The following is a 27,872-nucleotide window of genomic DNA, read 5'->3' as shown; positions in this document are numbered from 1 at the left end:
ACATCATAATTTTGTCAATGGGAAGTAGGTAGGCTATTTTCAATATTGTTGTCTAGATGCCAGTATTGTAACTGAGTTTCAAACGCTCTGCTAAAGGTGTATTTGATTCTGGAAAGTAGCTGAGTTGAGACACTGTCTTGTTGTTTTTCATACTTCTAGAATAGATTCTGATGATCTACCCCATCTATACCTCCTATCATTACACATACGTTTATCAGGTCATCCTTAAGCCACCATTGCTCCAGGAAAAACAAATCTAGCCTATCCTGTCCCTTCCCATAACAATTCTAATCCAGACAACATGCCGGTGAATCTCCTTTGCACTTACTGTAGTGCAACCACATCCTTCCTATAGTATGGCTAATACTTAATAAGAGCAGTTTTATTTTAAACATCTAGTTTATTACCCAAAATTAAATTGGTTAATAATTGTAAATAGTTGCTAGGATTATGAGTAACAACCCAAAATTGATACAAAATAAGTTAAAAATCTTAGTTTTAACCTGACGGTTACTGATGGTGAGCTTCTCCAGAAAATGGCGAAGAACAAGTGCAGGGTCTTCAATCAAACAGTTCCACAATACCTGCTGGGCCACTGCACTCACTGAAAAAAAAGGAAAATATCAGACTGACTAACTTTAACAATAAAAATTTTAACTTTATCACTATTACTCCTTAAAGGAAATACACTGGCACATCTAATTACGAAGGCTGTTGACCATGTTAAGTGGGAAGGCCTTGCGTTTGGCCTTGTAACATTTTCTGACCCAATTGCTCCATGATGCAGGAAATGTGGGGGCCATGTTTTAGAAGGCCAAATGAAACTTCTGAGCACAGGCAAGGCAAATTTTCTGCTTTGTCTGGTCTTTGTGATGATGGGTATAAAATGGAGGACTGAATTACTCAGGTTTCTGAGTAATCTGCAGATGCTGGAAATTCAAGAAACACACGTAAAATGCTGGTGGGACGCAGCAGGCCAGGCAGCATCTGTAGGGAGAAGCGCTGTCGACATTTCAGGCCGAGACCCTTTGTCAGGACTAACTGAAAGGAAAGATAATAAGAGATTTTAAAGTAGGAGGGGGAGGGGAGAATGAGAAATGATGGGAGAAGACCAGAGGGGGTGGGGTGGAGCTGAGAGCCAGAAAGGTGATTGGCAAAAGGGATACAGAGCTGGAGAAGGGAAAGGATCATGGGACGGGAGGCCTAGGGAGAAAGAAAGGGGGAGGTGGGAGCACCAAAGGGAGATGGAGAACAGTCAAAGTGATGGGGAGAGAGAGAGGAAAAAAAACAAACAACTAAATATGTCAGGGATGGGGTAAAGAGGGGAGGAGGGGCATTAACGGAAGTTAGATAAGTCAATGTTCATGCCATCAGGTTGGAGGCTACCCAGCCGGTATATAAGGTGTTGTTCCTGAGTGTGGCCACACATTTTGATTCCACGTCCCATTCCCATTGTGATATGTCTATCCATGGTCTCCTCTACTGTCAAAATGAATCCAAACTCAGGTTGGAGGAACAACACCTTATATACCGGCTGGGTAGCCTCCAACCTGATGGCATGAACATTGACTTCTCTAACTTCCATTAATGTCCCTCCTCCCCTTCTTACCCCATCCCTGACATATTTAGTTTTTCTTTTCCCTCCTTTTTTTTCTCTTTTTCTGCCCATCACTCTGCCCGTTCTTCATCTCTCTCTGGTGCTCCCCTTCCCCTTTCTTTCTCCCTAGGCCTCCCGTCCCATGATCCTTTCCCTTCTCTAGTTCTGTATCCCTTTTGCCAATCACTTTTCTGGCTCTCAGCTCCACCCCACCCCCTCCAGTCTTCTCCTATCATTTAGCATTTTCCCCTCCCCCTTCAACTTTCAAATCTTTTACTATCTTTCCTTTCAGTTAGTCCTGACGAAGGGTCAACAGTGCTTCTCCCTATAGATGCTACCTGGCCTGCTGTGTTCCACCAGCATTTTGTGTGTGTCAATTAAGAGTGGGTCACTTTAATTGGTCCAGATCACATGCAGGTCACATAAGAATGGCAGCTTTCCTTCCACATAAGGTAGTAGTGTAGAACAACTTAATTATTACAATTTAATGCAATTAGTGTAGGACAGTAGTGTAGAACATTAGTACAGGTGGTGAGATTCAAACAAGCCCAGATCTCCAATTCAAATATTTGGACTCCAATTCAGTAGTTCAGCCTACATATATATCTGACAACAAAATAATCTTTTTATCATTCTTTGAATCCATGTTCAAATATCGCCACCGATCATTTTTTACAATCCCATCTGTATGAAAGCCTTTTCTTCTTTCAACTATTCCTGACCAGTACAGGTATTTCCAGAGTTTAGCACCACAAAGATCCACTAGTCATTGCTAGGCAAACGTAAGTAACCAGGCTTACTTCATAAAAAATGTTGTGGATCTATGAAAAGGAAGACCTATGTTTCAGTAATCAGCTTAAAGGATATCTTTCTAAACATATAAATGTATTAACCAGTCCTGTCTGTGCTATAAGGTTCTGCACAATGGTAGAAGCCATCTAGTTTGGTGAAACTGACTCTCCGGGAATAAAGTAAAATCCAAGGTCTTGCATTTGGCAATTCCTCTCACAAATTAGAATGGAACATTGAAAGTCTTTTCTTTCTCCATGATAATGACCATTCCCAAACTAACTAACTAACCATCCCCTCTCGCAACCTCCAATTGCTCTTCTGAGCTCATCTTGCCCAAGGCATTCATCTCCAGCTTTGATTCTTTAGATCATCCAATTTCTATTTCTGGCTCTCTTCCTCAAACAGACATGGAACTGCTTACTTGTCAAATTCTTGCTCTTCTTTTATTTTTCAAAGTTCTTAAAATGCTGAAGCTTCCCAGATTTATACCAATTTTTCCAGCCAATTTCATGACTTTTCTAGTTCAATTTCTAACACACAAGAGTATTGGACATAATTAAAACAACACATTCTTCATACCGAGTGCACAATTTTTCTTAACACCTTTGCAATATCCAAAATAGCTAATCAAAGCCACCCACAGTAACATCTATCTTCCAGCTCAGTTTGGTGGTGTTATTTTTTACTACTTGAGAATATTCAAGCAGAGAATCCACATCACTAGGTTCTCTTGCTGTTGTGTAGGATTACACCTGGAATCTTCCAAGGACGTGCCCTCAGATCTTGCCTCTTTTGCATCAACACAATGCTCCCTACGTTATATGAAAAGAAATGGAGCTTGGTTTCACTGAAGTGTTTAAGAGACCTATTTTATTTCTTTGCAAGGTTGAATTATGTCTGTTTACATTTATACTGACCACTCTTTGCTATGTTGCAATGAGTTCAGAACAATGCAAATGAAAGCTGCTATTACTTATCTTGTAGTGTAGCATTAAATGAAGATATAAACATTATTATTACTGATGGGCAATTATTCACCTGTGTCACATAATAGCTGTGATTTTGAAATCCACACTGCCAAACAGAAAGGCTTTCCCCATCACTGAAGATTCGTAAAGTTATTTTAAATAGAGGATGCAGCAATGGTAAATATAAGATAGCTGGATAGAAATAAATGGTGTGTCTTTAAGGTATTTAAAAAAATTTTGGAAATAAAAGTAAAAGGTTTCATTAAGAAAATGTAGCAAGTATCTTCAGATTTGAAGACATTATGAATGAAATAAAATCCCTGGCATAATACAGAAATAGTGATAAATCAAGTGATTACAGAAACAAAAGACATTTATGAACTGTTCTTCACCATTCTTGTGTTCCTCTGAGCTTAAAATGAGCACTTTTCAAAAAATGTCATTGTTGTAAGGATAGAAATGCAACCACCAAACTAATGCACAACTGTGTCACAAACAACAGTTTCATATCATAGAAAGGTATGTGGTACATGGATTTAAAAATAAATTTTGGCCAGTACATTAGGAATAAATGCTTTATTTTTCTATGGAACAGTCTATGGGGAGTTTCTACTTCGACCTAAAAGAAAAGTTATAACACCTCTGTGGTAAACTATGTATACCTGTCTGGATAGGCCCCTCTGCTGACTGATCCTCCCACAGACTCCTGTAGAAAGGTGATTGGGGCACTGCTCCTCCCTCAGTCTCCGAGATGTCGTGCTCTCTTTTTGCTGCTAATAAAAGCCTATTGTTCACTTCCTGTCTCTGAGAGTTATTGCTGGTGCATCAACCTCTTCTGGGAAACACCATTGTCACGATACAACAGTACCTCAGCACCTTGTTATTGTGTCAAAATACTGGAAATACTCAATTGGTCAGGGAGAAATAGGTGGCAATGCGGGCTGTGCAGAAGATGCAGGAAGTCTTCAGGGAGTACACGTGGGTTAAAACGGACACAGGAGATGCAATATGATATGGAATGGAATGAAATATGTCAACATCTGAGCTCATGCACTGTGGTGAACTACATATACCTGTCTGGACTCGCCCCCCCCCCCCCCCCACTGACTGCTCCTGTGGCTCCTCCCACAGACCCCTGTATAAAGGCGATTGGAGGCACAGCCCCTTCCTCGGTCTCCAGGATGTTGTGTGGTGGTCTTTCTTCCAGCCAGTAAAAGCCTATATCTCGCCTCACCTCTCCAAGAGTTATTGATGGTGCATCAATTTTATTGGCTGGAAGTTTTAAAACATGGAAAGTATTTTACATCCGGAAAAATTAGACTTTGATCCCCAAGCTCCAGAAGCAGCTCTTGCCTTTGAACTCTGGCTTGCATGCTTCCAATCATACTTGGAAGCGATTCCAGTGACTGAGCCTGCCACAATGCACAAAATTCTCCTTTCCAGGGTCAGCCTGAAAGTATTCTCCCTTATCAGGGACCTGCCGACCTACCAAGGCGCATTGGACACCCTCAAAAGATAGTACCTGTGGCTGGTGAACACCGTCTACGCAAGACATCGCTTAGCGACGTGGTGACAGCGGACCAGCGAGTCGAACGGGGAGTTTCTCCGAGCCCTACAGACACTCGTGCGGGCCTGCGACTGCAAGGGACTGACGGCGGAACAGCTTACGGAGCTCCTGGTACGAGACGCCTTCATTACAGAGATCAGGTCAGTTTATGTGCACCAGCGGCTGCTGGAAAATGCCAATCTTATCTTACGCTCGGTGATCGAGATGGTCAACACACTGGAGGTTGCTCTGCACCAATGCTGATGCTGTCCAGCCGCGCGATCTCCCGCTGGTTCCATGGACGCTGCAGACCCTGCCACCCGCGAGCGAATCGACCTTGGCTGCTGCCAGTCGTGAGTCCACAAGCTCCCCAAAACCGACCATAGCTGCTACCAGTCACAAGTTTGAGCAGTGTTACTTCTGTGGACTCGAAAAGCACCCCCGAAAACATTGCCCGGCCCGAGAAGCCACCTGTTCCAGCTGCAGGAAGAAGGGCCATTTTGCTAAGGTCTGTAAGTCTGAACCACGAGCGGGGTCGAGCAGCGCCGCATGTGAGGCATGGGGGCTGCCATCTTGCCTGCCCGCCTCATGCAAGACATGGGGGCGGCCATCTTTGTTGGCGCCACCTCGTCCCGCCCCTGACCCATGGGTGCTTACTGGGCACCAAGACGGCGGTTCAACTCTGGCCTCCGTAACCCTCGACCAAAGCGCCCCACACCAGCTTGCAAGGTCAATGATGGACATCCTGGTGGAGGGGCACAGGACTAGCTGCCTGTTTGACACGGGCAGCACTGAGAGTTTTATTCACACGGACACGGTGCAATGCTGCGGACTCGTGACATGGCGGATAAGCCATAGGGTCACCATGGCTTCTGGGTCACATTCCACAGACATCCGGGTGGGTTGTGTAGTGACATTGGTAGTGCAGGGCACAGAATATCGGAACTTTGCGCTACTGGTCATGCCTCAACTGTGCGTGCCTGTGCTATTGGGGCTGGACTTCCAGAGCCACCTGAAAAGTGTGACTATGGCATATGACGGGCCCCTCCCACCACTCACTGTCAGGAATCCTCAGTTTTGTGGGACTTTGTCATATACCCCGCTACTGACCACACACACACACACCGACCCACACATCCCACCCAGCACCATGCCGACAGCTGCGCTAACCGACACTACTTGCAGCCTCTCCACCCTCAAGATCCCTCCCCCACCGCTGTTCGCCAACCTGACCCCTGACTGTAAACCCGTGGCAACTAAAAGCAGGAGGTACAGCGCGGGGGACAGGGCCTTCATTCAGTCAGAGGTGCAGCGGCTGCTCAGGGAGGGGATCATTGAGCCAAGCACAAGCCCTTGGAGGGCCCAGGTGGTTGTTGTTCGGACCGGGCAGATAAATAGGATGGTCGTGGACTCTAGCCAGACCATCAATAGGTTCACGCAGCTTGACGCGTACCCCCTACCCCACATCGTGGATATGGTCAATCAGATAGGTCAGTACAAGGTGTACTCGACCATAGACCTGAAATTCGCTTTACCACCAGCTACCCATCCGCCCAGAGGACCGCCCCTACACTGCCTTCGAGACGGGCAGCAGGCTCTATCACTTCCTGCACGTCCCCTTCGGTGTCACAAATGGTGTCACAAATGGTGTCTCTGTCTTCCAGAGGGAAATGGACCAGATGGTGGACCAGTGCCAACTGAAGGCCACATTTTCCTATCTGGATAACATCACTATCTGTGGTCACGACTGGCTGGATCACAACACCAACCTCCAATGATTTTTCCAAGTGGCCAAAGCCCTGAACCTTACTTATAACAGGGACAAGTGTGTGTTTGGAACCACCTGACTCGCTATCCTTGGGTATGTCATGGGGAACAGGGTCATTGGCTCAGATCCAGACCGCATGCGCCCCCTGTTAGAACTCCCTCTTCCCACCACTGTCAGAGCCCTCAAACGGTGCCTCGGCTTCTTTTTCTATTACGCCCAATGGGTCCCTCATTACGCAGACAAGGCCCGCCCCCTGATCAAGTCCACCACATTTCCCCTCTCAGCCGAGGCCCACGTGGCCTTCAGCTGCATTAAAGGGGACATTGCCAAAGCAACGATGCATGCGGTGGACGAGACCATTCCCTTCGAAGTAGAGAGTGACGCCTCTGACTTCGCGCTGGCTGCTACCTTCAATCAGGCAGGCCAGTAGCATTCTTCTCTCGTACCCTTCAAGGCCCTTAAATTCGGCACTCCATGGTGGAGAAAGAAGCCCAGGCCATAGTGGAAGCTATTAGGCACTGGAGGCACTATCTCCCTGGCAAAAGGTTCACCTTGCTGACCGACCAGCACTCAGTTGCGTTCATGTTCAGCAACCAACAGCGGGGCAAAATCAAAAATGGTAAAATGTTACGGTGGAGAATAGAACTCTCCGAGAGTTATTGATGGTGCATCATGCACTTCAGCAGGAAAACATAGAAGAGAGTTTGAAGGACATTGCTGTTCAGATGGATGTGTTTGCTACTGTACTTGGAGCACTTGAAGTTTTTGATAACCCTACTTTTGGGAAGTGACTTTGAATATCTATGTCTTTCATAATCTTATATATTTCATCCTCCTTCATTCTAGAGAAAACAAACTCAGCCTAAGCAGGATAAAGTCCATTTAGTCCATTTAAAGTGCACACACGCGCGCACGCACACACGCACACATTATGTTAATTTAAACTTATGTTCATTTGTCCTCATCTTATAGTTGCAGAATATACCTTCTGGTGCTACTTGGATAATATACCACACTGCTGCTGCAAAAAGCTCACTTTCATGGCATTTATATCTTGTTAATGTATATCTATTACACAATAAACCTGAACGTTAACTAAAGAAGGCTTGAAGTCAAACATGTTTCAAATTGCAGAGTGGGGGAAGGGACAGAGAGAATGAGAAAGGAATGCTGGGGTGAAGACCGAAGGAATGAATTTCACAAAAGGTGGTAATGTTAGCTAAAACAAGGCGGTTAGTCTTAAATTTCTGACAATCTGTCCACAGGAGAAGTTGAATTAGGACACAGGACATATTTCTGGCATTTGCCAATTTTTTTTTTGATGAATTCTGTGGAAGTCCATAATTCATAACCTTCTAACTCAAATGCAAGACTGCTCCTAACTGCTAAGTATTTCATGACGTTAGGTGTGGAGTTTAAAATATTAATTTCTACAACCTTTAATAGCTTTGATAAGAGAATAAAAACCTGTTTGCTTCAAAACCAAATGAGTAGCTAACCAAGGTATGATAAAAGTTACCTGCCACACCATCTTCTCGTACTTCCCCATCCTCCATGAGATGAACAATCGGGAGCACAGTGGCACAAATGCACGCAGGGAATACAGCTTGAGGAGGCTGCAAGACATGATGTGTTGGAGTGTTCTCTGTTGCATCTTCCTCATCTGCACATAAAACAGATACTAACAAATCTCAACACGATCATAATTGAAAGAACTGAAGAATTAAAAAATTAACGATCTTTGCACACAAGGACATATAATAATGCAGCTATTTCCTAGTCACTCACAAGTTAACTGGTGGCTGCCACTTACCTTCAGCACTGACCGCTGATCGCACTGACCACACAGAGCCCCGGCGGAATGAATAATTTCTATGGGAGGTACTGGACGTGCAGGATGGACTAACAGACAGCCGACGGGAAGCTAAATTTGCAGCATCCTCAACTGCAAAAGAAAATCAAAAATTCTGACTCATAAACTATTAAGTAAAATGCAGATCTTTAAGGTATAATCACAACACATCTGTTCATACTGTTTCTTGTGTGTTTAACAGATTCTTACAAAACGCAATACACATATATTTGTATATTCACTTTAGTGATCACGGATGATAATAGTTATGCAATATTTTTCTGACTTTTCTCAAAAATAATTTTGCTAAATTAAAGTTTTGTCAACCACTATCGACACCTTATAAAGAAATAAAGAACTCTTTTTACTGTGGACGTAAATGGGGTCCAATGATATCTGGGGACCAGCAGTATGAAAGCACTTATTACTGTTGACTACGCTTCATAATTGTAATGCACTCAGGCCTGGAATAAAAAAAAACACTAATTTGAACTCTTAACTGGCAGCTATGTCGTTAGACCATGAGGGACTAACAGATTAGTTCAGATAGGATAGATCAAGTATTAAATCGAGCATCCCCTCCCAAGCTACATCAGGGTTCTGATCACATTCAACCAGCTCCAGCGGGCACAACACTGGACTGCACTCTAAGCTTTACCATGGTAAAAGATTCTTCAGGGACAACACTTATAATGAAATTTTAACACTTCTTCAAAGACCTGCTGCATCCTGACGAAATCATGAGAACCCGTGACGCATGATGTTTGGGCTTGCAGAGAAGCATTGAGGAGTTCAGATCTCTCTCGAGGGGAGCACACGGAGGCGAAATGCAAACAGAGTAGGGCATACAGCAATCGCAGCAACCCACGCACCCATTTCACCAAGTTCTGCCTCATCCACGGCAGAACCTGAGGGTCTCAAATCACAGAAATGTAGTAGGGGAAAGTCAGCCTCAATTCCTAGTACACAGCAGCCGCAATATCCTCGAGCTGTTTGCCTAGCCAACCAATTTAAAGAATTCTAAAAATGAGTCTGCCAAAAAGGAAAAGACAATTTGTACTCAAGCTTTTAAATATTATATGGAATTTTAAATAAAGATTGGAATGGACATGATTAGGGTACAAACCAAATATCATAAAGATATTAAAACATTAAGAGCCATAAAATCCACTATACCTTAATATAATTATTTATGAGCAAATTATAATTCCATGACAATCCATACACTCAGCACATAAGTTCATGGATTCTGGGGGGAAAGAAGTGAATAAAAAAACTCCTCCTAGCAATTCAGAGAAAGGAAACGTTCTGAAAATTCTTGAATTCATTGGAAACAAACTTCAACACTTCTGCAAGCCAGGAGTTTGTTCTCAAGAGGTCAATGACCTTCTGGAAAGATAAAACTTGTGGTATCTCAACTGGCTCCACATCATCATAAGATATAGAAGATCCTCTGGGACTCTCTTTTGTTCACCATAAAATCTACTCTACAAAGAAAGACTCTAATCTAGTCTTGATTTTGAATACTACAATTCAATGACCTCATAATGTTTTACTATTTGAGAGATTATTCTGCTAAGTAAAGGCAATTTAGCTTTCAAGCCTATGCTTTTTTTCTTATTTTGCAGCCGTTGCATGAGACATATTGAAACTGGGCACAGTCGTGTAGCTGAAGACTACTCTGTTCTTTCATGATGAGAGAATTACAACTTTTAATGTCTTGTTTCCCCAAAACATCCCTGAAGAACTGGTTCGTGATTCAAACAGATGTTACCTTCCTCCTCCATTTCTGGTGGTGGAGTGTTAATGGGTTCATAGCATGCTTCCTGTGTGATGGGAATGGCTGTGATGAAGCTGGCTTCTCTACCCAGTCGTTTCTTCTCCTCCTCCTGCTGCAGGTTCTTCAAAATATGCTCTGCTCGCTGATGAGATCGGGAAACTGCACGAGCTGAAAAGGATTTCTGTAACAAATTGTAAGTTAAGGATATTAATACAAATCATTCTGCATATAAGCCAATTCTAGAACTTATCAATAATTTTCAGTAATTCATTGTTTATAGAATCACCCAGCACAGGAACAGGCCTTTCAACCTACAGAGTCTATGCTGACCATGATGCCAATCGAAACAAACCCCGCTTGTCTGCACATGGTTTACACCTCACCGTTTATGTGCCAGTCTAAATGCCTCTTAACCACTGTTATTGTATCTGCTTCCAGTGCGTTCCTGAGCAGAACATTCCAGATACTAACTCTATCTGCGTTTAAAAATGTCTCGTAAATCTTCTTTATACCCCCTCCCCACCCTCTTACCTGAAAAGTCGTACTCTCCAACATTTGGGAAAAAAGACTAACAAGACTCTATAGCCATACATACATCTAACCATACAGTACAGTATAACCACACATACATCTATCAGGAATCCGCCTCCCCAGCCTCTGATGCTTCAGAGAAAACAATTAAGTTAGTGCAACTTCTCCTCATAGCCAATACTCTTTAATTCAGGCAACATTCTGGTAAAACCTCTTATCCAATCCTGAGCCCAAAACTGGACACAATACACCAAATGTGGCCCAACTACAGTTTTATACAGCGGCAGCATGACTTCCTGACTTTTATACGTAACGCCCCAACTGTCGAAGACAAATATGCCATATGCCTTTGCTATTAATTTATTTTCATTTGAAACAACACAAGAAAAATTGCAAGAAAAATCACTACATTCTCCTATCTTACAACAGTGGGACAGAGTTTAACCATAACAAGGTCGTAGTGCAGAGAAAAAGGCCCTCCTGCCCACCATGCCCACGGCAGGTTTTTTTGACCCATTGTGCTACTCCCAAATGGTGTAGAGGCATAATATGAGGGTGGGAGAGTGTCGGGAAATCATCAGCATGTCCAGAAGTGGGGAAAGTACGTGAGAACATTGGTTTTAAAGGAGTATTCAATAGAATGTCGACTCCTTTGCTAAATAGTTAAGAGCACTAAAAAGCTGCTCCATGAAAATGATATCATATCAAAGATAATGAGGAGTGGTTTTATAGAGGTTTATAAAATCACGAGGGTGAATGTACACAAATTTGCTCCTAGGATTGGGGAATCTGGGCATGGGTTTAGTGTGAGAGGGGTAAGATAGAAATCTTTTCCACCAGAGGGTGGAATGAGCTACCAGAGGAAGCGGATGAAACAGGCACATTAACAACATGTAATAGGTTCTTGAACAGGTGCTTGGATAGGACAAGTTTAGAAGGATATAGGCGAAATGTGGGCAAATGGGACAATTTTAGTTGGGAACCCTGACTAGTATGAACCTGCTGGACTGAAGGGTTGGTTGCCATGCTGTACAACACTATAACTCCAAGAGTGCTGGAAAATTAGGGCCTAAGACCCAAAATAAAACACTTGGTCACGTAGACAGCAGTGACCCCTGCCCTCCCACATTACCTGAGACCTGGACATCTCAAGGCACTGAAAAAATATCACTTGATACAACATCTACAAAATTCTCTAAGTTCACTGGAAAAATAAGCAAACTGAGGTGCTTTTATATCCTAGTTAAATTCAGTAATGTTGTTTAGGCCATGTCATTCATATATTTGATACCAGACTATCAAAAACAGACTCTTAATTCCATTCTCAGTCAATGAAAGAGATCACCAGCAAACAGAAAATGATTCGAGGATATGCTCCAAGTTACCTTCAAAATTACACAAGAGCTTTAACACATATGGAAAACAGAGTGCAAGAATTGTTAACTTGCAAACACCTTTGAACACTGGTACCCCCAGCTAAAACTGCTCTTAATGTGGAATATGCTCAGGAAGAGTAAATATTAAAGGCCATTTTGTTCCTAATCACACTATTTAGGCAACTGTTCTTTCTCACATATTACTTAGGTAACAAACTTTTCATGGACGTAACACTGTTATGTACATCCTGTACTCACCCTCATTCGACACACATAATTAAGTAAAATTCAGTAACCATGTTCTGTCCTGCATCAGGCCATGTGTTTTGCATCACATTTAGTTCACAGAGTTCATACACCCATGGGCAGGGAGTATAGCTTTAAACAAATATACAGTCGGTCCTCCTTATCTGCGGTTTCTGCATGCGCAGATTCAATGAACCGCAGATCAGGAAAACCCGGAAGTTCTCTCTCCAGCACTCGTTGTTTGAGCATTTGGTCACCTCGCATCTTGTTCGGTCGCTACTTTGTTTCTGTGAAAGAATAGCTCCTAAAAAGCAATTAAGTGGTCAAAGCAATTCCACAAAGGCTAAGCGGGAGCGTAATCTGCAATTGTGACATCTTGACCTTCAACGCCTGAAGATCTTCAGCCCTCAACCTCCACAAATCATGACATTAGGATTATTGAGCCTCCTCCAAAGCATCCATATTCACTAAGCAATACAGTGTAACAACTACTTACATAGCGTTTCCATTGTATTAGGTATTATAAGTAAACTAGGGATGACTTAAAGTATACGGGAGGACGTGCGTGTGTTATATGTAAATACTACACCATTTTATATAAGGGTCTTGAGCATCCACGATTTTTGGTATCCGCTAGGGGTCCCGGATAAGGAGGGCTGACTGTAATTCATTGTCAATCTAGTTAGTTACCCTTTTTTAAAACAGAACCTTGTCTTCATGTTGTCCAAAACCCCTCCCAAGTCTGCCAGATCTTGCAGATTGGATCTGTATGTATGTATGTATGTATATATATATATAATGATCTTGATATGGCCCTTGTGGCTAAAGGGATCAGGGATATGGAGAGAAAGCAGGTACAGGATTCTGAGTTGGATGATCAGCCATGATCATACTGAATGGCAGTGCAGGCTCAAAGGGCCGAATGGCCTACTCCTGCACCTATTTTCTATGTTTCTATGAGTCTTCTCTGGCTTATAAATATTATTGACTTTATTACTTCATAAATCTGTGTGAAGGTTAGTTACATGTATGAATAAGAAACATTTTATGAAACACTATTTACTAATCAATAATCTTCAAGACCTTGGCCTTAGTACCTTGTTGTGCAGTTGGATTGATTTCCTCACTTACAGACCCCAGTGAGTTCAAATTGACTACAACATGACCTCCACAATCTCCCTCAGCACAGGTGCACCACAAGGCTGTGTGCTTAGCCCCTGCTCTACTCACACTGCACTTACGGCTGTGTGGCTAAGCACAGCTCCAATGCCATATTCAAGTTTGCTGCTGACACCATTATCATAGGTCAAATCAAAGGTGGTGACGAATCAGTACGTAGGAGGGAGGTTGAAAATCTGGCTGAGCAATGCCACAATAATAACCCATAACTCAATGTCAGCAAGACCAAGGAGCTGATTATTGAATATAGGAGGAAGAAACCAGAGCTTCATTAACCTTGGTGTTATTATTTCAGAGGACCTGGGCCCAGCATGTAGGTGCAATTATGAGGGAAGCATGGCAGACTCTCTACTTCCTTAGGGGTACGTGGAGATTCAGCATGACATCTAAAACTTTGACAAACTTCTGAGGGTGTTTGGTAGACAGAATATTGAATGGAAACACCAATGCCTTTGAATGGAAGATCCTTCAAAAAGTAGTGGCTGCGGCCCATACATCATGGGTAAAGCCCTTCCCACCAATGAGCCTATTTACATGGAGTGTTGTTGCAGGAAAGCAGCATCCATCGTCACGGAGCCCCACGCCCCCAGGTCACGTTTCCTTCTCACTACTGCCATCAGGAAGGTGATGTAGGAGTTTCAGGACTCACACCACCAATTTCAGGAACAATTATTACCCTTCAATCATCAGGTTCCTGAGCCTGAGGCAATAATTTCACTCAACTTCACCTGCCCCATCACTGAAATATTTCCACAAACTATAGACTCACTTCCAAGAGCTCGTCATATCATGTTCTCAATAGTTAGTGATTATTTATTATTCTTACTTCCTTTTATATTTGCACAGTTGTCTTTTGCATACTAGTTGTACACCCATTTGGTGTGGTCTTTCATTGTTCCTATTACAGTTATTCTGGATTTTTTAAATATGTCTGCAAGAAAATGAATCTCAGGGCTATATATGATGAAATACATGTAATTTGATAATACACTTACTTTGAATTTTGAACTTTAGAAAGCAAACACTTACAGATTGATCTTCACTGATTGGGTCCTGTACACGTCCTGTGCTCTGAGGAACCCACGGGGGATCAAACATCGGTATAGATGGCATACCCAAAATTGGAGAAGGTAATGTAAAGTTTATGCTTGGAGGTGGAATCTTAAACACAATAACACAGAAGACCACTGATAAGTGTACTTGAAATTCTTTAGTCTATCAAATACAAAATTCTAAATTTCAACAAGATCAAAATGTTTTATTGCAATGTACCAGGATTTGCACTAACACAAAATTGTGTAAAAGTAGCATTGCAATTGTTTTTATTCCGATGGTTTTCAGGAAAATGCCTATCACAATCCTTCAGCAAACAATTTTACAGCAAGTGCCATATTAGGAAAGTTAAAATATATTTAACATCAAGTGTTTCATATTAATTATGAATTCATAAATATGTTTGTACCAAAAACATGGCCATTAGCGGAACAGAAGCAGAGATGGAATTCTAACATAGCGAACACAGCTGGATTACAACCTTGAAAGGCAAGTATACTGATGAACATGCTAGGCAGCATCTGTCAGGGATAAACACTGCAGATCCGGCTGTCCATCGGCCTGGAATTCACAGACGCTAATAGATGATATGACAAGTCTACCACTCAATATTTACAAAAATGATTATGATACAAAAACTTCAGAAATTTGGAACAGTGCAAATATCTTGTTAGAATGTTCTGGAAGCCAAAGGGAAAGTATGAGCAGCAGCAGAGCATTAAAGTACTGGAAGCCCAACTTTATGGTAATGAATTTAATGGAGACTTTGCATAAAGAAGCTACCTAAACTGTATTTTGCCTACCCACTCTATTGGTAACCACACCACAAGCAATGACTGCAATGGAACTGAAAGAAATACAAATAAATTGTTGCTTCATCTGGAACCATCATATCTGGGGGGGGGGGGGGTTGAGGATTATCCATTGAACATAGTCTGATGAGGTGGGTGAGATGAAGAAAGATAATCACCAACTGTGCTTCTGAATGTGAGAGCATGGAATGAGAGCAGAACTTGGGGAAAGTGACAAACACAATCAAGGAACTATGAACATGGCCCAGGTAATCTTCATCTGAACAATGCAGAGACATTCTGGAAGTCCTAGTTTTATACATGGATGAGATCAGAGAAAGCTCAATAACAGCTCCACTTTCTAAGGAGGCTGAAGAGAACCAGACTATACACATACATGCATCATTCTACAGATGTGCAGTAGAGAGCATCCTGACAAGCTGTATCACTGCATGATATGGAAACCGCACTGCGGTAGACAGGAAGGCTTTTCAACAGGTAGTCAAAACTGTCCAACACATCACTGGCACTAGCTTCGCCACGATCAAGGATATATATATATATATATATATATATACACACACACACACACACACAAGGTTGCTGGAAAAGTTCAAGTTTAATTATCACTTAATTAAACATTAATACCCAAGGATGCAGTGTTACTCCAGACCAACATGCAAAACACAGTGCCAACAGTCATACACAGATCAAGGCACCCATAGTATATATAAGATAGCAAGTAAACATACAGTCACACTAAAGGCAAATAGCCCAAGTCCCTGAATGACTTGTTCTGTAAAATGACGGTGCATGGGTGTTACTGGCAGTTCTCAGCAGTCTGCTGAGAACATACGCAGCATGCAATTAAGATTGTCATTCCACTGATCAAACTCTGGGGGGCAGCACCTACAGAAAGGGCCAGCCCTCAACCTAATATGGACGCTGAACTACATTGCCTCCGGTATCTCCTCTCCTGGACTGTTGCAGCAGGCAAGCCCGCAGCTTGAGGCCTATTCCTCACTACAATCAAGGTCACACAGGTCCCCATCATCCATCTTCCCAATAAGCAAGGGAAACTGACAGGCAGCATTTTACATTATCAATATCCAACCAAATGGGCCAGTAATATCATGAAGGATCCCACCCATGAACTGTCTGATCCACTCCCATCAAGGAGGAGGCTACATAGCAGGACCACCAGACTCAAAAACAGTTTCCTCAAGCAGTAAGGCTGATCGACATCTCCACCCACTATCCCACCCCTCCATGGCCCAACCACCACTACTTTATCATATCCTGTCAGTCACCTTATGTACACACTCCTGTATCCAGCATCTCTTTATGGACATGCAACCAATCTATGTATATAAGCTATCTTACGTATTTGTATTGATTTTTTTTTACTATTATCATTATTGTGTTCGCACGTTTATTTTGGTTTTTTTATTGCACTGCATCACATCTGGAGAAACAGTTATTTCATTCTCCTTTACACTTGTGCACTGAAAATTTAAGAATCACAGATATTGCTGTTTCAAGAGCAAATAAAAAGGGGATGGAGGTCTTTCCACCACGTGCTTTAAAATTAACTCATGCAGAAAATGATATAAAAAATCAGCTTCCGCACAAATGAACTGCATACATATGAACTGTGCCTCTAGAAACCAGAACAATGTGCTTTCTGGTACTGGACTCTCAAACTACTGTGAACATCCTCCCCACGTCCACACTGTCTAAACCTTTCAATATTTGGTTGGTTTAAGTGAGATTCCTCCCCCCCCCCCAATCATTCTGTTAAACTCCAGCAAGTGCAAGCCCAAAGGTATCAAACACTGCTCAAATATCAACCCTGTCAATCCCAAAACCATTCTTGTGAAACTCCTCTGGACCCTCTCCAATGACAGCACATTCTTTTTAAGTTACGGAGCCCAAAGCAGCTCACAATACTCCATATGTTGTCTGATCAATGCCTTATAAAGCCTCATCATGACTCCCATTCTTGTATAATCTAGTTCTTTGATTACTGGCAACCAAGCAGACATCATGCTAGTATTTTTAGTGTAATACTATGGGCTCTTGTTTAGCAACCTCATATGTGGCACCTGGTCAAATTCAAGTAAACAATATCCAAAGACACTTCTTTGTCTATTCTGCCTGTTGTTTCCTCAACGAAATCTAACAGATTTGTCAGGTAAGATTTCCCCTTAAGGAAATCATGTTATGTCTGTCCTACTTTATTGTGTGCCTCCAAATATCCCAAAACTTCACCCTTAATAATGGAGTTTAACACTTTGCCAACCCCCAAAGTCAGGCTAATTGGCCTATAATTACCATTCTTCTGCTTCTCTCCATTCTTAAACAGTAGATGCTTTTATACTGAGGTAGCAATAGAGACAAGGGCAGAGTTACTCCTGAATGTATGCTTATTCCTGTAGAGCTTACCTTAAAGATCTGTTGTGCACCTTCTTCCATCCGTGGCCAGACTTGGTACCTGAATCTCCAGAGTGTGTTAAATTTCACAATAGCATTGATTCGTTGTACTGCTTCTGGATGGTGAAATTCGGACATTACCATATCAGATACAGCATCAGGAACTTTTACCGCACACAACAGAAACATAGCAGCTGTAAAAAGGGGAAAATATAATATATATAAAAACATTCACTCTGTGTGTGTGTGTGTGTGTGTGTGTAGCTCAGTTGCCTAAGACTTTTGCACAGTACTGTATTTGTCAACATGGAGCAAGTTTGTAAATCTGGTGGGAGCAAAGGCTGTTGGGAATGTCAGGGGTGGAGCACCATCAGAGGGGTGTGGGACAAGTGGTAGAGACAGAGTTGCAAGGGCAGGGGGCGGTGTAGGTGGAAACAACCCTAGCCCTGAGATAACAGGCAAGGTCATTTGATTCCAAACAATTGGTTTATTGATCATTACTGAATGTCTCTCTGGTGCTTCCTGCTCTCTCCTTTTCCCAACCATGATTCCCTTCTCTCTGGCCCCTTCCCACTCTCAGTCCACAGTAGAGACTTACATCAGAATCAGGAAGCATAGCAACTCACATGTCATGACATTTGTTTTATTTGTGGTAGTAGTGCCGTGTAATACATAAAATTGCTACAGTACTGTGCAAAAATCTTGGGCATCCCAGCTTTATATATGTGCCTAAGACATTTCCCCAGCACTCTACTTAATCTCAACAATAACAAGATACTGAACTATTTAAAGGCTCAAAGGGCATTGTTCTCGCTAGTCTGCTCCCTACTTTCTAGCTGCCCCCTCAGTGCTCTGTTTGCCATATTTCCAATTTCCCAATAAACTCAATATTTTCCACTTGAGCCTGCTCCTAGTGCTGAGGGGAAATGGGATCTGAAGATCCAATTCAAAGTGACTAGAAACCTGCAGAATCCGAAGGCAGACCATCCGTTGTGCATTCAGAGAGAAAAAAAAAACATACTTCAGCAATTCAAAACTGGAAAGTTAACACCAGAAACAATAGGATCACATGGAGAGTAAGCTCACAACAAGCCAAACAGAATGCTGGAAACAGTTAGCACGGTGAAAACAGACAGGAGACTCATTGCTTGGCATCAAAAGTAGATTCAGAAATAATGACATATAAAAGCTCTGGTGCCAAAATTGGGAGAAATATCTCACACATTAATCAAACCACAACCTGATGTAGTCATACTCAAAGAAATATAATTAACAGCTAGCATCCTAGATACCTCTGTCACCATCCCCGATTTCTTTTCAGATCAATGTGGCAAACTAACAAGGGAAAATGACATTGACTGGGTGAGTAACTGTCATGTATTTTACAGACAATACAAAGTTCAAAGTAAAATTTATTATCAGCGTACATACATGTTACCACATACAACCCTCAGATTCTTTTTCTGCAGGCATACTTAGCAAACCTATAGAACTGTAATTGTAAGCATCAGTAAACAAATTGGGCAAATACAGATATAAATAAATAATAAATAAATAATGAGCATGAAATAACAATATGACAGTCCTTAAATGAATGTAGTTAACCCGTTTTGCTCAACAGTCCGATGGTCGAGGGGTAGAACTGTTTTTGAACCTGGTGGTGCGAATCCTGAGGCGCTTGAGGATCTTTGATGATAGATGCTGCTTTTCTACAGCAACTTCATGTAGACGTGCTCAATGGTTGGGAGGGTTTAAACTGTGATGTACTGGTGTTCCCATACCAGGCCATAATCTAGCCAGTCAGCACACTTTCCACTACACATCTATAGAAGTTTGCCAAGGTTTTCGATGATATGCCAAATCTCCACAGATTACTGTCCACAGTGGTGCTGTCGTGCTTTCTTCACAATAGTATTTATATGATGGATCCGGGACAGGCCATCTGAGAATGTGACACACAGGAATTTTAAGTTACTGATTCTCTCTACCTCTGATGACTACTGGCTCACAGATCTCTGGTTTCCCTCTCCTGAAGTCTACAATCAGTTCCCTGGTCTTACTAACATTGAGTGAGAGGTTGCTGTGTTTACACCGCTCAGCCAAGTTTTCAATTTCCCTCCTCTACTCTGATTTGTCAATCCCTTTCATACAGCCCACAACAGTGGTGTCATCAGCAAACTTGCATACAGTGTTGGAGCTGTACTTAGCCACACAGTCATAATGTAAAGCGAGTAGAGCAGGGGGCTATGTACACAGCCCTGTGGTGCTCCTGCGCTGACGGAGATTGTAGAGATGTTTTTGCCAATCCGGACTGACTGGAGTCTACAAGGAGGAAATCCAGGATCCAACTGCACCAGGGAATATTGAGGCCTAGGTCTTTGAGTTTACTGCTTAGTTTTGAGGGGATGATGGTGTTAAATGCCGAGTTGTAATCGATAAAGAGCATCCTGATATATTCATCTTTGCTGTTCCAGGGTTGTGTGAAGAGCCAGTGAGATAGAATTTGCTGTGGACATGTTGCTTTGGTCAGCAAATTGGAGCACATCCAAGTCACCATTCAGACAGGTGTTGATATGCTTCAACACCAGCCTCTCAATATATTTTACCACTGTGGATGTAAGTGCCACTGGGCGACAGTCATTTAGACGGGTTACCATGGTCTTCTTGTGCACTGGTACGACTGAAGCCTGCTTGAACAGGCGGGTACCACACATTGCAGGAGTGAGAGGTTGAAGATATCCATGAATACACCAGTCAGATGGTCAGCACAGATCTTCAGTACTCAGCCAGGTCCTCTGTTCGGACCGGATGCTTTCCTTAGATTCTCTCTCCTAAAGACAGCCTGCACGTCATCTTCAGATACTGAGACCAAAGGATCATCAGGGTGCACGGTGGTTCCTCCCTGTTCTGGTGGTCAAAGCAAGCATAGAAGTCATTGAGCTCATCAGGAAGCGAAGCACTGCTGTCCCCTACGTTGCAAGATTTTACTGTAGAAAGCTAAATTGTAGCCACTGGTGGCTTCCTGGAAGAAGTAAATGTTAAGGAGGAAGGATGATCTACCAATCAAGCCGGGTGTTTTGTCTTGAATGATGATCATCTCTGCTTGATAAGCACCTCAAATATATATTCAACTCCACATTCACCTACAATTAAAACTGCACTGCTTGTTTACTCCATGACCCCATACAACAACTGAACAAAGCTTCTTTGACAGACCATCTCAGACCTGTGACCTCCCTCACCCAGAAGGCCAACAGAAGCTATTGCTTGCCACCTAACACACCAAGTTCTCTTCCAAGTAAAATACAATCTGTTTTAAGATGCTGAGTGCTTTCTCTTCATGATCACATCACAATCCCAGAACTCCATATGTAACAACCCTGCTGTTCCACACAGACTGTGATGACTCACCAAAATCATCTCATAGACAAGTGGGAATAGGTGATAAATATCTTGGCAATGATGCCCACATACCACAAATAAAAGGAGCTCCTTGCCAGGTTTGAAATTACTCTTAATATTTCCCCAAAATAACTTTTCTTTGGTAAATCTATCCAGTTTGCATTTCCATGAACCAGTATCACTTGAATCCATTAAATATCTTGCCCATTAATAGTTTACTTGCCCAAACAATTAAAACTAAATTTCTTGTAGATTAGTTTTAAATTTATCCTTCTTGAAGCCTTCTCTCGAGGTCTTACTTCCTTGGATGGGGTGAAAAATACTTCCTCATTCTATATTATCTGTTCAGAATTTAGAAAAGTACCATATTCACGTTACAAATTAATTCACACTCAATTTACATATTTTGATTTCCACTTTTCTATAAGTGGGCTTTTATACTCCCTTTGAATACACCAATATTTTTAAGTACTTTCATCCATTTGAGATATACTGTATAACCTTGTCCTATTCTTATACTAGAATCTATGTCATCACACAGTTTTCCATTTAATTATATTTGTTGTTCCTCTATGTTTTATTTTTAATGTATTCCAATGCTGCTATCAATAAATTCCAGCAAAGATCCCAAGATTCTGTATTGCCTTGAGGCACTGTCTATGTTGAAAGCAGGAACTGAACAACCTGAGAATAGTTCTAATTTATCATTGCCATAACAACATACTATGATAAAAAGACTAAATTTCATCAAGTTACTCATTGCATTTACTTCCATGAAAATACACAATGAACCTCAATTCCACTCAATTTACTTTCTTGCTAATCTTTTTAAACTGTTTGCTCCACTTGCATTTACAACTCAATTGTAAATAAACTGAACATCAATAATCCACTGGATATTGGCTGGCAGGATTAAAAAATAAATCACTGACATTTATTATTTGGTTAAAATAATAGCTGATAGTACAAAGATTCCCAAATGCCAAATGGGGATTTCTATCAATAATTATAAACTTAAACATGACATACCTTTCGTAAGTGCGTAAAAAGTCATCCCATCCCCAAACTTATTATCATAATAAGTAAGTAAAATAGAGCTTAGTAAAATAGAGGGCTATAGGTAATCCTAGTAATTTTTAAGATAGGGACATGTTCAGCACAACTTTGTGGGCCGAAGGGCCTGTATTGTGCTGTTGGTTTTCTATGTAATGCCTGTATTGTGCTGTAGGTTTTCTATGTAATGTGACAAATTACTGGAAGATTGTAAGATTTTTCTAACCAAAAGGGATTAAGTATTTATTTACAAATCATATCTGCCAATTTATTGCAAGTAACATACTGGTCTTACTGCATAGAATTATAGCACAATAATAAGGCAATAGATTTTATACCATTATTTCCTCAAAACCAGCTAAAGACACATAAAATTGTCAGCAATGAAGAACGTTCTGCTGTCCAATCTGAGTTATGTGGCATATCAATGCTGTCACATCAATGTGGAATGAATACTACAGGGAAATCACCAATACACAGCACATTCTATAAAAAGCAACTTTTAAAACTTCCTATTTTTTGAGGTATAGTATTGGCTGTATGTGTCACAATGAGATTGACGTTACCAGCTGCAGCAGCCATGTGTTCGTCTACACTGAGAAGAAGCTCCCATGCTGCAGGCTGTATGTCTCCATACATGTCCTCGGTTAGTATGGGTGCAGCTTTGATCAACAACGACAGAGGGGCTGGAGACAGGCTCATTACCTACATTAAAAACAAGGACCAAATAGAATTATAAAAAGAAAAAAATATTATATTGAGCACCTTGCACTACTCTCTCTCAATTCCACTTACAGGAAACTTAACAAGCAATAGACACTAAGAAATAACATGTGAGGGTTTTTATGATATTGATTGAGGAGTGGAAACTGAAGATAATTTCCCTGATCTTAACATGGTTCCACAGGGATTTTTATGGTTATTTGAACAAGTAGACAACATGTCAGTTTTTCACCCAAAATACAGCATCAGTAACTCTATAGTATGCTACAGTACAGCCATGGGACACACATCTAGAGCTCTATGCTTTAGCACTTTGGAGTGGGGCTTGAACTTTATGAATGCAGAGAGGTAGAAATGGAACCACCTGAGCATAAAATTGTATGCACAAGGTTAGATATATTATTTATGCAGTCACTGGGTTATGTAAGAACTTCATTCCTGAGAATTGCTCTTAAGCCAATTTCTCAGTAAGTCAAACAATTTCTATCGTAGTTTATGTCATATTGCTCTTTATACACTCATTACAACTCTTTCATTTCACTGAATAATCATGCTAAATCTCCCTATAATTAATCTATTGGAATATACACTGTACGAACGAATATAATAAGTAGTTCAATATTATTAGCTTGAAAATGCTTTAAAAGTATATGGAACATTCTGCCTAAAGTTGTATTTCTGTAAGTCGGGTCATCTGTATCCAGGGAGCCCCTATGTTATCATATACAAATTCTTAAAATTGACCTCAATCTATCCACTTCCAATTGTTACTGAAACACAACAAGGAATTATTATCAGAAAATAAATGCACTAAACTTAATAGTTATCTTGCATCCAATTTTAATTCTGAGTTTTCTAGTGCTCAGTAAAATGAGCTGTTCAAGAGAGCTGAGAATGCTGCATGAAAAGTATTTCAACAGCTCTGCGGGTGAGTCGAGAAAAGCAGTGCTTTCTCCCAACTTACTTCATGCAGGCAATACCCCCACTCTGACACCTTTCACATACCAAATTAAAAATCTGGAACCAGACATCTTACATTCTCAAACATATGAACACAGCACTTGGCCCATCTAGTTTATGCAGGCTTTTGCAGCAATCTCATTCCCCCACTAATTTCCTCGTATTCTATTCATACAACAAAATTCTTCCTCACCCAGTCACAAAAATCCACCAAGACTGGGATCCAGATAACCTTAAGTATAAATGAAATGCTTGCAAAAAGACTGTTGCACATAACATTCGGAATGATAGAATGCAACAATACAGAGCAACTTCCACAGTTAATGCAAGATGATTACAAGCAGGTAAATTTATATTTCCAAGCTAAGTGATATAATGACTTCAATGTCAAAGGAGTTCATGATGAGATGCAAATAATTTTACCATTTGTAATAAATCGGATGATAAAGAGGCATTATACATTTTAACAGTAATTTTTAATACTTTACCATGAGTGACAGTATTTTAGTTATCTCATCAATGCCTTTTGTTTAACTGAGAACACATTTTCATTTGGGGAGAGAAACCTGAAGAAAATGGTTAGGATCTTGAAATTGGATCAACAGACTTGATCATAGAATATAGAACAGCACAGTGCAGAAACAGATTCTTCAGGCACAATATAGTGCCAACTAACTAAATTAGCAATCAAATAGCCAGCTAATCTCTTCTGCCTGCAAAATTAATATTTATATTTTGATCTGTGTTATTTTGAAAGAGGGAGGCTTGTTGAAACAGGCATTTGGGCTCATTAGTTCAAAGCAGGACCTGAAAAGTTAACAAATGACCTTAATGCAATTTTGATGGCACGTGGGCTCCACAGAAGATAGCTACAAAGAAGTTATAAAGTCCCATAGCAACACCCACAAAATGCTGGAGGAACACAGCAAGTCAGGCAGCATCTATAGAGTGTGTTGTGTGTGTTGCTCCAGAATTCCAGCACCTGCAGAATCTTGTTTTTACAAAGTTCTGTTGGACTGAGAAGTACATTAGAGCTCCTTTTGTCCTCAAAAATAAAAGCTGGGGTCTTGCACCTAACTGCAACCACCACCCCTCCCCACACTCTGCACAACAGGGACTCATGAGTCTTTGCCAATAACCTGGCTGGCCACACATCTGAGGTGGAAGATTCACTGAGCAGCACTGGGATAACTATGGATTTGCCAGCATATACTTGAGCTATGGGCTCAGTGACGCACTATCAATTACTCCAAAAGACTGGAAGTAGAGTAAATACTGAAAGGCTTTTTATAAACAGTAAAATTGATCCACGTCCATGCTGTAGGGCTGTCCTAGACTGTGGGAGGAGCCATGACACAGTCACCTTTATTCAGGGGTCTGTGGGAGGAGCCACAGGAGCAGTCAGCAGAGGGGCATGTCCAGACAGATAACCCAGTTACAACCTATATACATGATTTACCACAGGCAGTATCATAGAAATCCCAAGTCAATGAATTGAAACAGTCACCTGTTAGCTATCCGGGTCTCAATTCACCCCACTGAAATGCCACTTACAGCAGCAAATCAATAACAATACCTTGCTTCAAGATTGCTGAATTCACCAGCTCTGCTACAGCTGTGGAATAATAGTGCTGGATAACAGCTCTGGGAAGCTATTCTTCTTAAAGAGAGACTCAGCTCAAAGGCAGGACCTTCAGCCAACCTAGTTTACACAGACCATCAACCACACATTCACATTAATCCCATTTTATTTTCCACACATTCGGACTTCCCCCAGATTCTGCCACTCACCTACACATTAGGGACAATTAACAAAGACCATGCCTTTGGGAATGAAAAATGCTAATGGAACTCACAGCAGAAACAGTATCATTGGAGCAGTGCAAGATGATCATGAACTGTCACAAACATTAAGAACATTGATTTATCTACTTCCCTCTCCTATCTTAATTCAGTGTGAAACTTTCCTTGATATTCCTCACCACCACAGTTTGAACTCAAATCTTTCTTTAAACAATATTTCTATCTTCCAGATTTTGTGAATTTCAGGAGTCCCAAACCAGTTTTCTAAGTTTCTGCGTTCATCTTTCCTTTCTGTTTCTCACACTGGGTGAGATGGTTAATAGTTCTTTTCTTGGGTGCTATCCCATACTGTTCATTCATACCAACTATTATTATTCCTTCTCTCAAAAAATAAACTATGCTTTCCCTGCCCTTACACCAACTACACATTTATAAACTATTGTATCATTTGTTGTATCTGTGCACATTTTTTCTGCAATTCTACAATTGGAATTCCACGAGTTCCATTATGCTGAAATAGTCTTTAAAGCCACAAATGATTCTGATAATCTATTTATTCACATGCGTTCTGATCTACCGGCAGCCTTGATCAGAACTGATTATACAAGCATCTTCTGGTTCACTACACTGTCATCCCATTTGATGGAACAACACATCCTATCCTTGGCGCCATTCTCTTTTCATTAAAACCAGGGAATCATCTGCAAAGGACCTCCATCCCAACAAAATTACTTTGGAATTTCACCAGAGATTGTCACAAGTCTAATCTTGCTCCTCTGTGATACATTTAGTATCACCTCAGTTTTCCCTTGCATGTGGTTCTTTACACTTGTCTGTAATAACATTTTATCTTGATCTCCTAAGCTGTTTCAACAAAGTTCAATATAATTCTGAACTCATTTTCCAAGTTAACATATTACATCCTTTCAGGAATAGATAGTCAGAATCGATTGATCCTTTATAGTACACAAAGTGTAGAAAGGTACCTAAGAGGGAAATCAGGAGTTCAAAGAGAGGGCACAGGGTGAATCTGACAGGCAGGATTAGGGAAAATCAGATGTTGTACAGGTATACTAAGAGTAAAAGGGTGGCAAGAGTAAAAAGGTCCCCTTAAAGATCAGCATGGCTGTCTACATGGAACCACTGATGATGGGTAAGATTTTTAATAACTATTTCTCATCAGATTTCACTGTACAGAAGATCATGGAGGTAAGGAACTAAGGTAAATTAGCAATGTCGGACCATGTATGAGCAAGCGTTGGTAGCCTTAAAGCACATCACGTGGATGAATCCATAGGAAATGGCATCTTCAGACATTGTGGGAGGCTAGGAATGAAATTGTGTAAACCTTGCAAAGGTACCTGCAGGTGAAGACTCCAAGCAGAGATAGCTAATGTACAGTCTTTGTCTCCATTTACTTCTTTCTGGCTCCATATGCCTATGATACTTCCCTCATCTTTTTCAACCTATCAGCCACTAGCTTCATTCTGAAACTCATCCCTCTGAGTTCCATTCGCCTATCATTCCTCCTTGATCTGGTACCACTTATCCGTTTTGTGCTCTGTCTCTATCTTCCAACTGGACTCCAGCTGGCCATTGTTCCTCATCTCAACCAGCACTGACTCACCCCTCTCTCTGAATTCTTCATACTATCTTGCTGCAGCGTTTCTATCTTAAACATTAACCATATCCTTGCCTCCACAGAAGCTGCTTGACCTGCTGAGTTCTACCAGCAAAATATACTTATACTCAATACCTATCTATAAAAGCAAGCATACCAAATGCCTTTTCTCTAGCTAGCCACTAGTGTCACCTCTTTCAGGGAATTACGAACTTGCTACTCAAGATTTCTCTGCACTGCACATCAATGTTCCTAAAATTGCTCCCATTTACTCTATATGTCCTATCAGAATATGACTTTCTAAAGTGCATTACCTCAATGTCCAGATTAAGTTCACTCAACATTCCAAATGAACCTATACCTCATGGTATCCTTAGACAACCTTCATTACTATGACT

At 41.3% G+C, this 27,872-nt stretch overlaps 1 protein-coding gene across 1 annotated transcript in view; it reads right to left on the bottom strand.

Annotated features, from left to right (window-relative positions):
• LOC132392113 (protein unc-80 homolog) overlaps positions 1 to 27,872 on the bottom strand; it is a 208,351-nt gene that overhangs the window by 68,851 nt on the left and 111,628 nt on the right. Inside the window, 7 exon segments of the mRNA XM_059965960.1 lie at positions 504 to 604; positions 8,191 to 8,334; positions 8,485 to 8,616; positions 10,298 to 10,484; positions 14,665 to 14,796; positions 17,925 to 18,106; positions 22,934 to 23,072. Coding sequence (XP_059821943.1) covers positions 504 to 604; positions 8,191 to 8,334; positions 8,485 to 8,616; positions 10,298 to 10,484; positions 14,665 to 14,796; positions 17,925 to 18,106; positions 22,934 to 23,072 — 1,017 coding nt within the window.

This window comes from Hypanus sabinus, chromosome 4, assembly GCF_030144855.1.
Source record: "Hypanus sabinus isolate sHypSab1 chromosome 4, sHypSab1.hap1, whole genome shotgun sequence".
In the NCBI taxonomy this organism is placed as follows: Eukaryota; Metazoa; Chordata; class Chondrichthyes; order Myliobatiformes; family Dasyatidae; genus Hypanus; species Hypanus sabinus.
The sequence above is the reverse complement of the archived record's forward strand: the minus strand, read 5'-3'. Positions and strand labels throughout refer to the sequence as shown.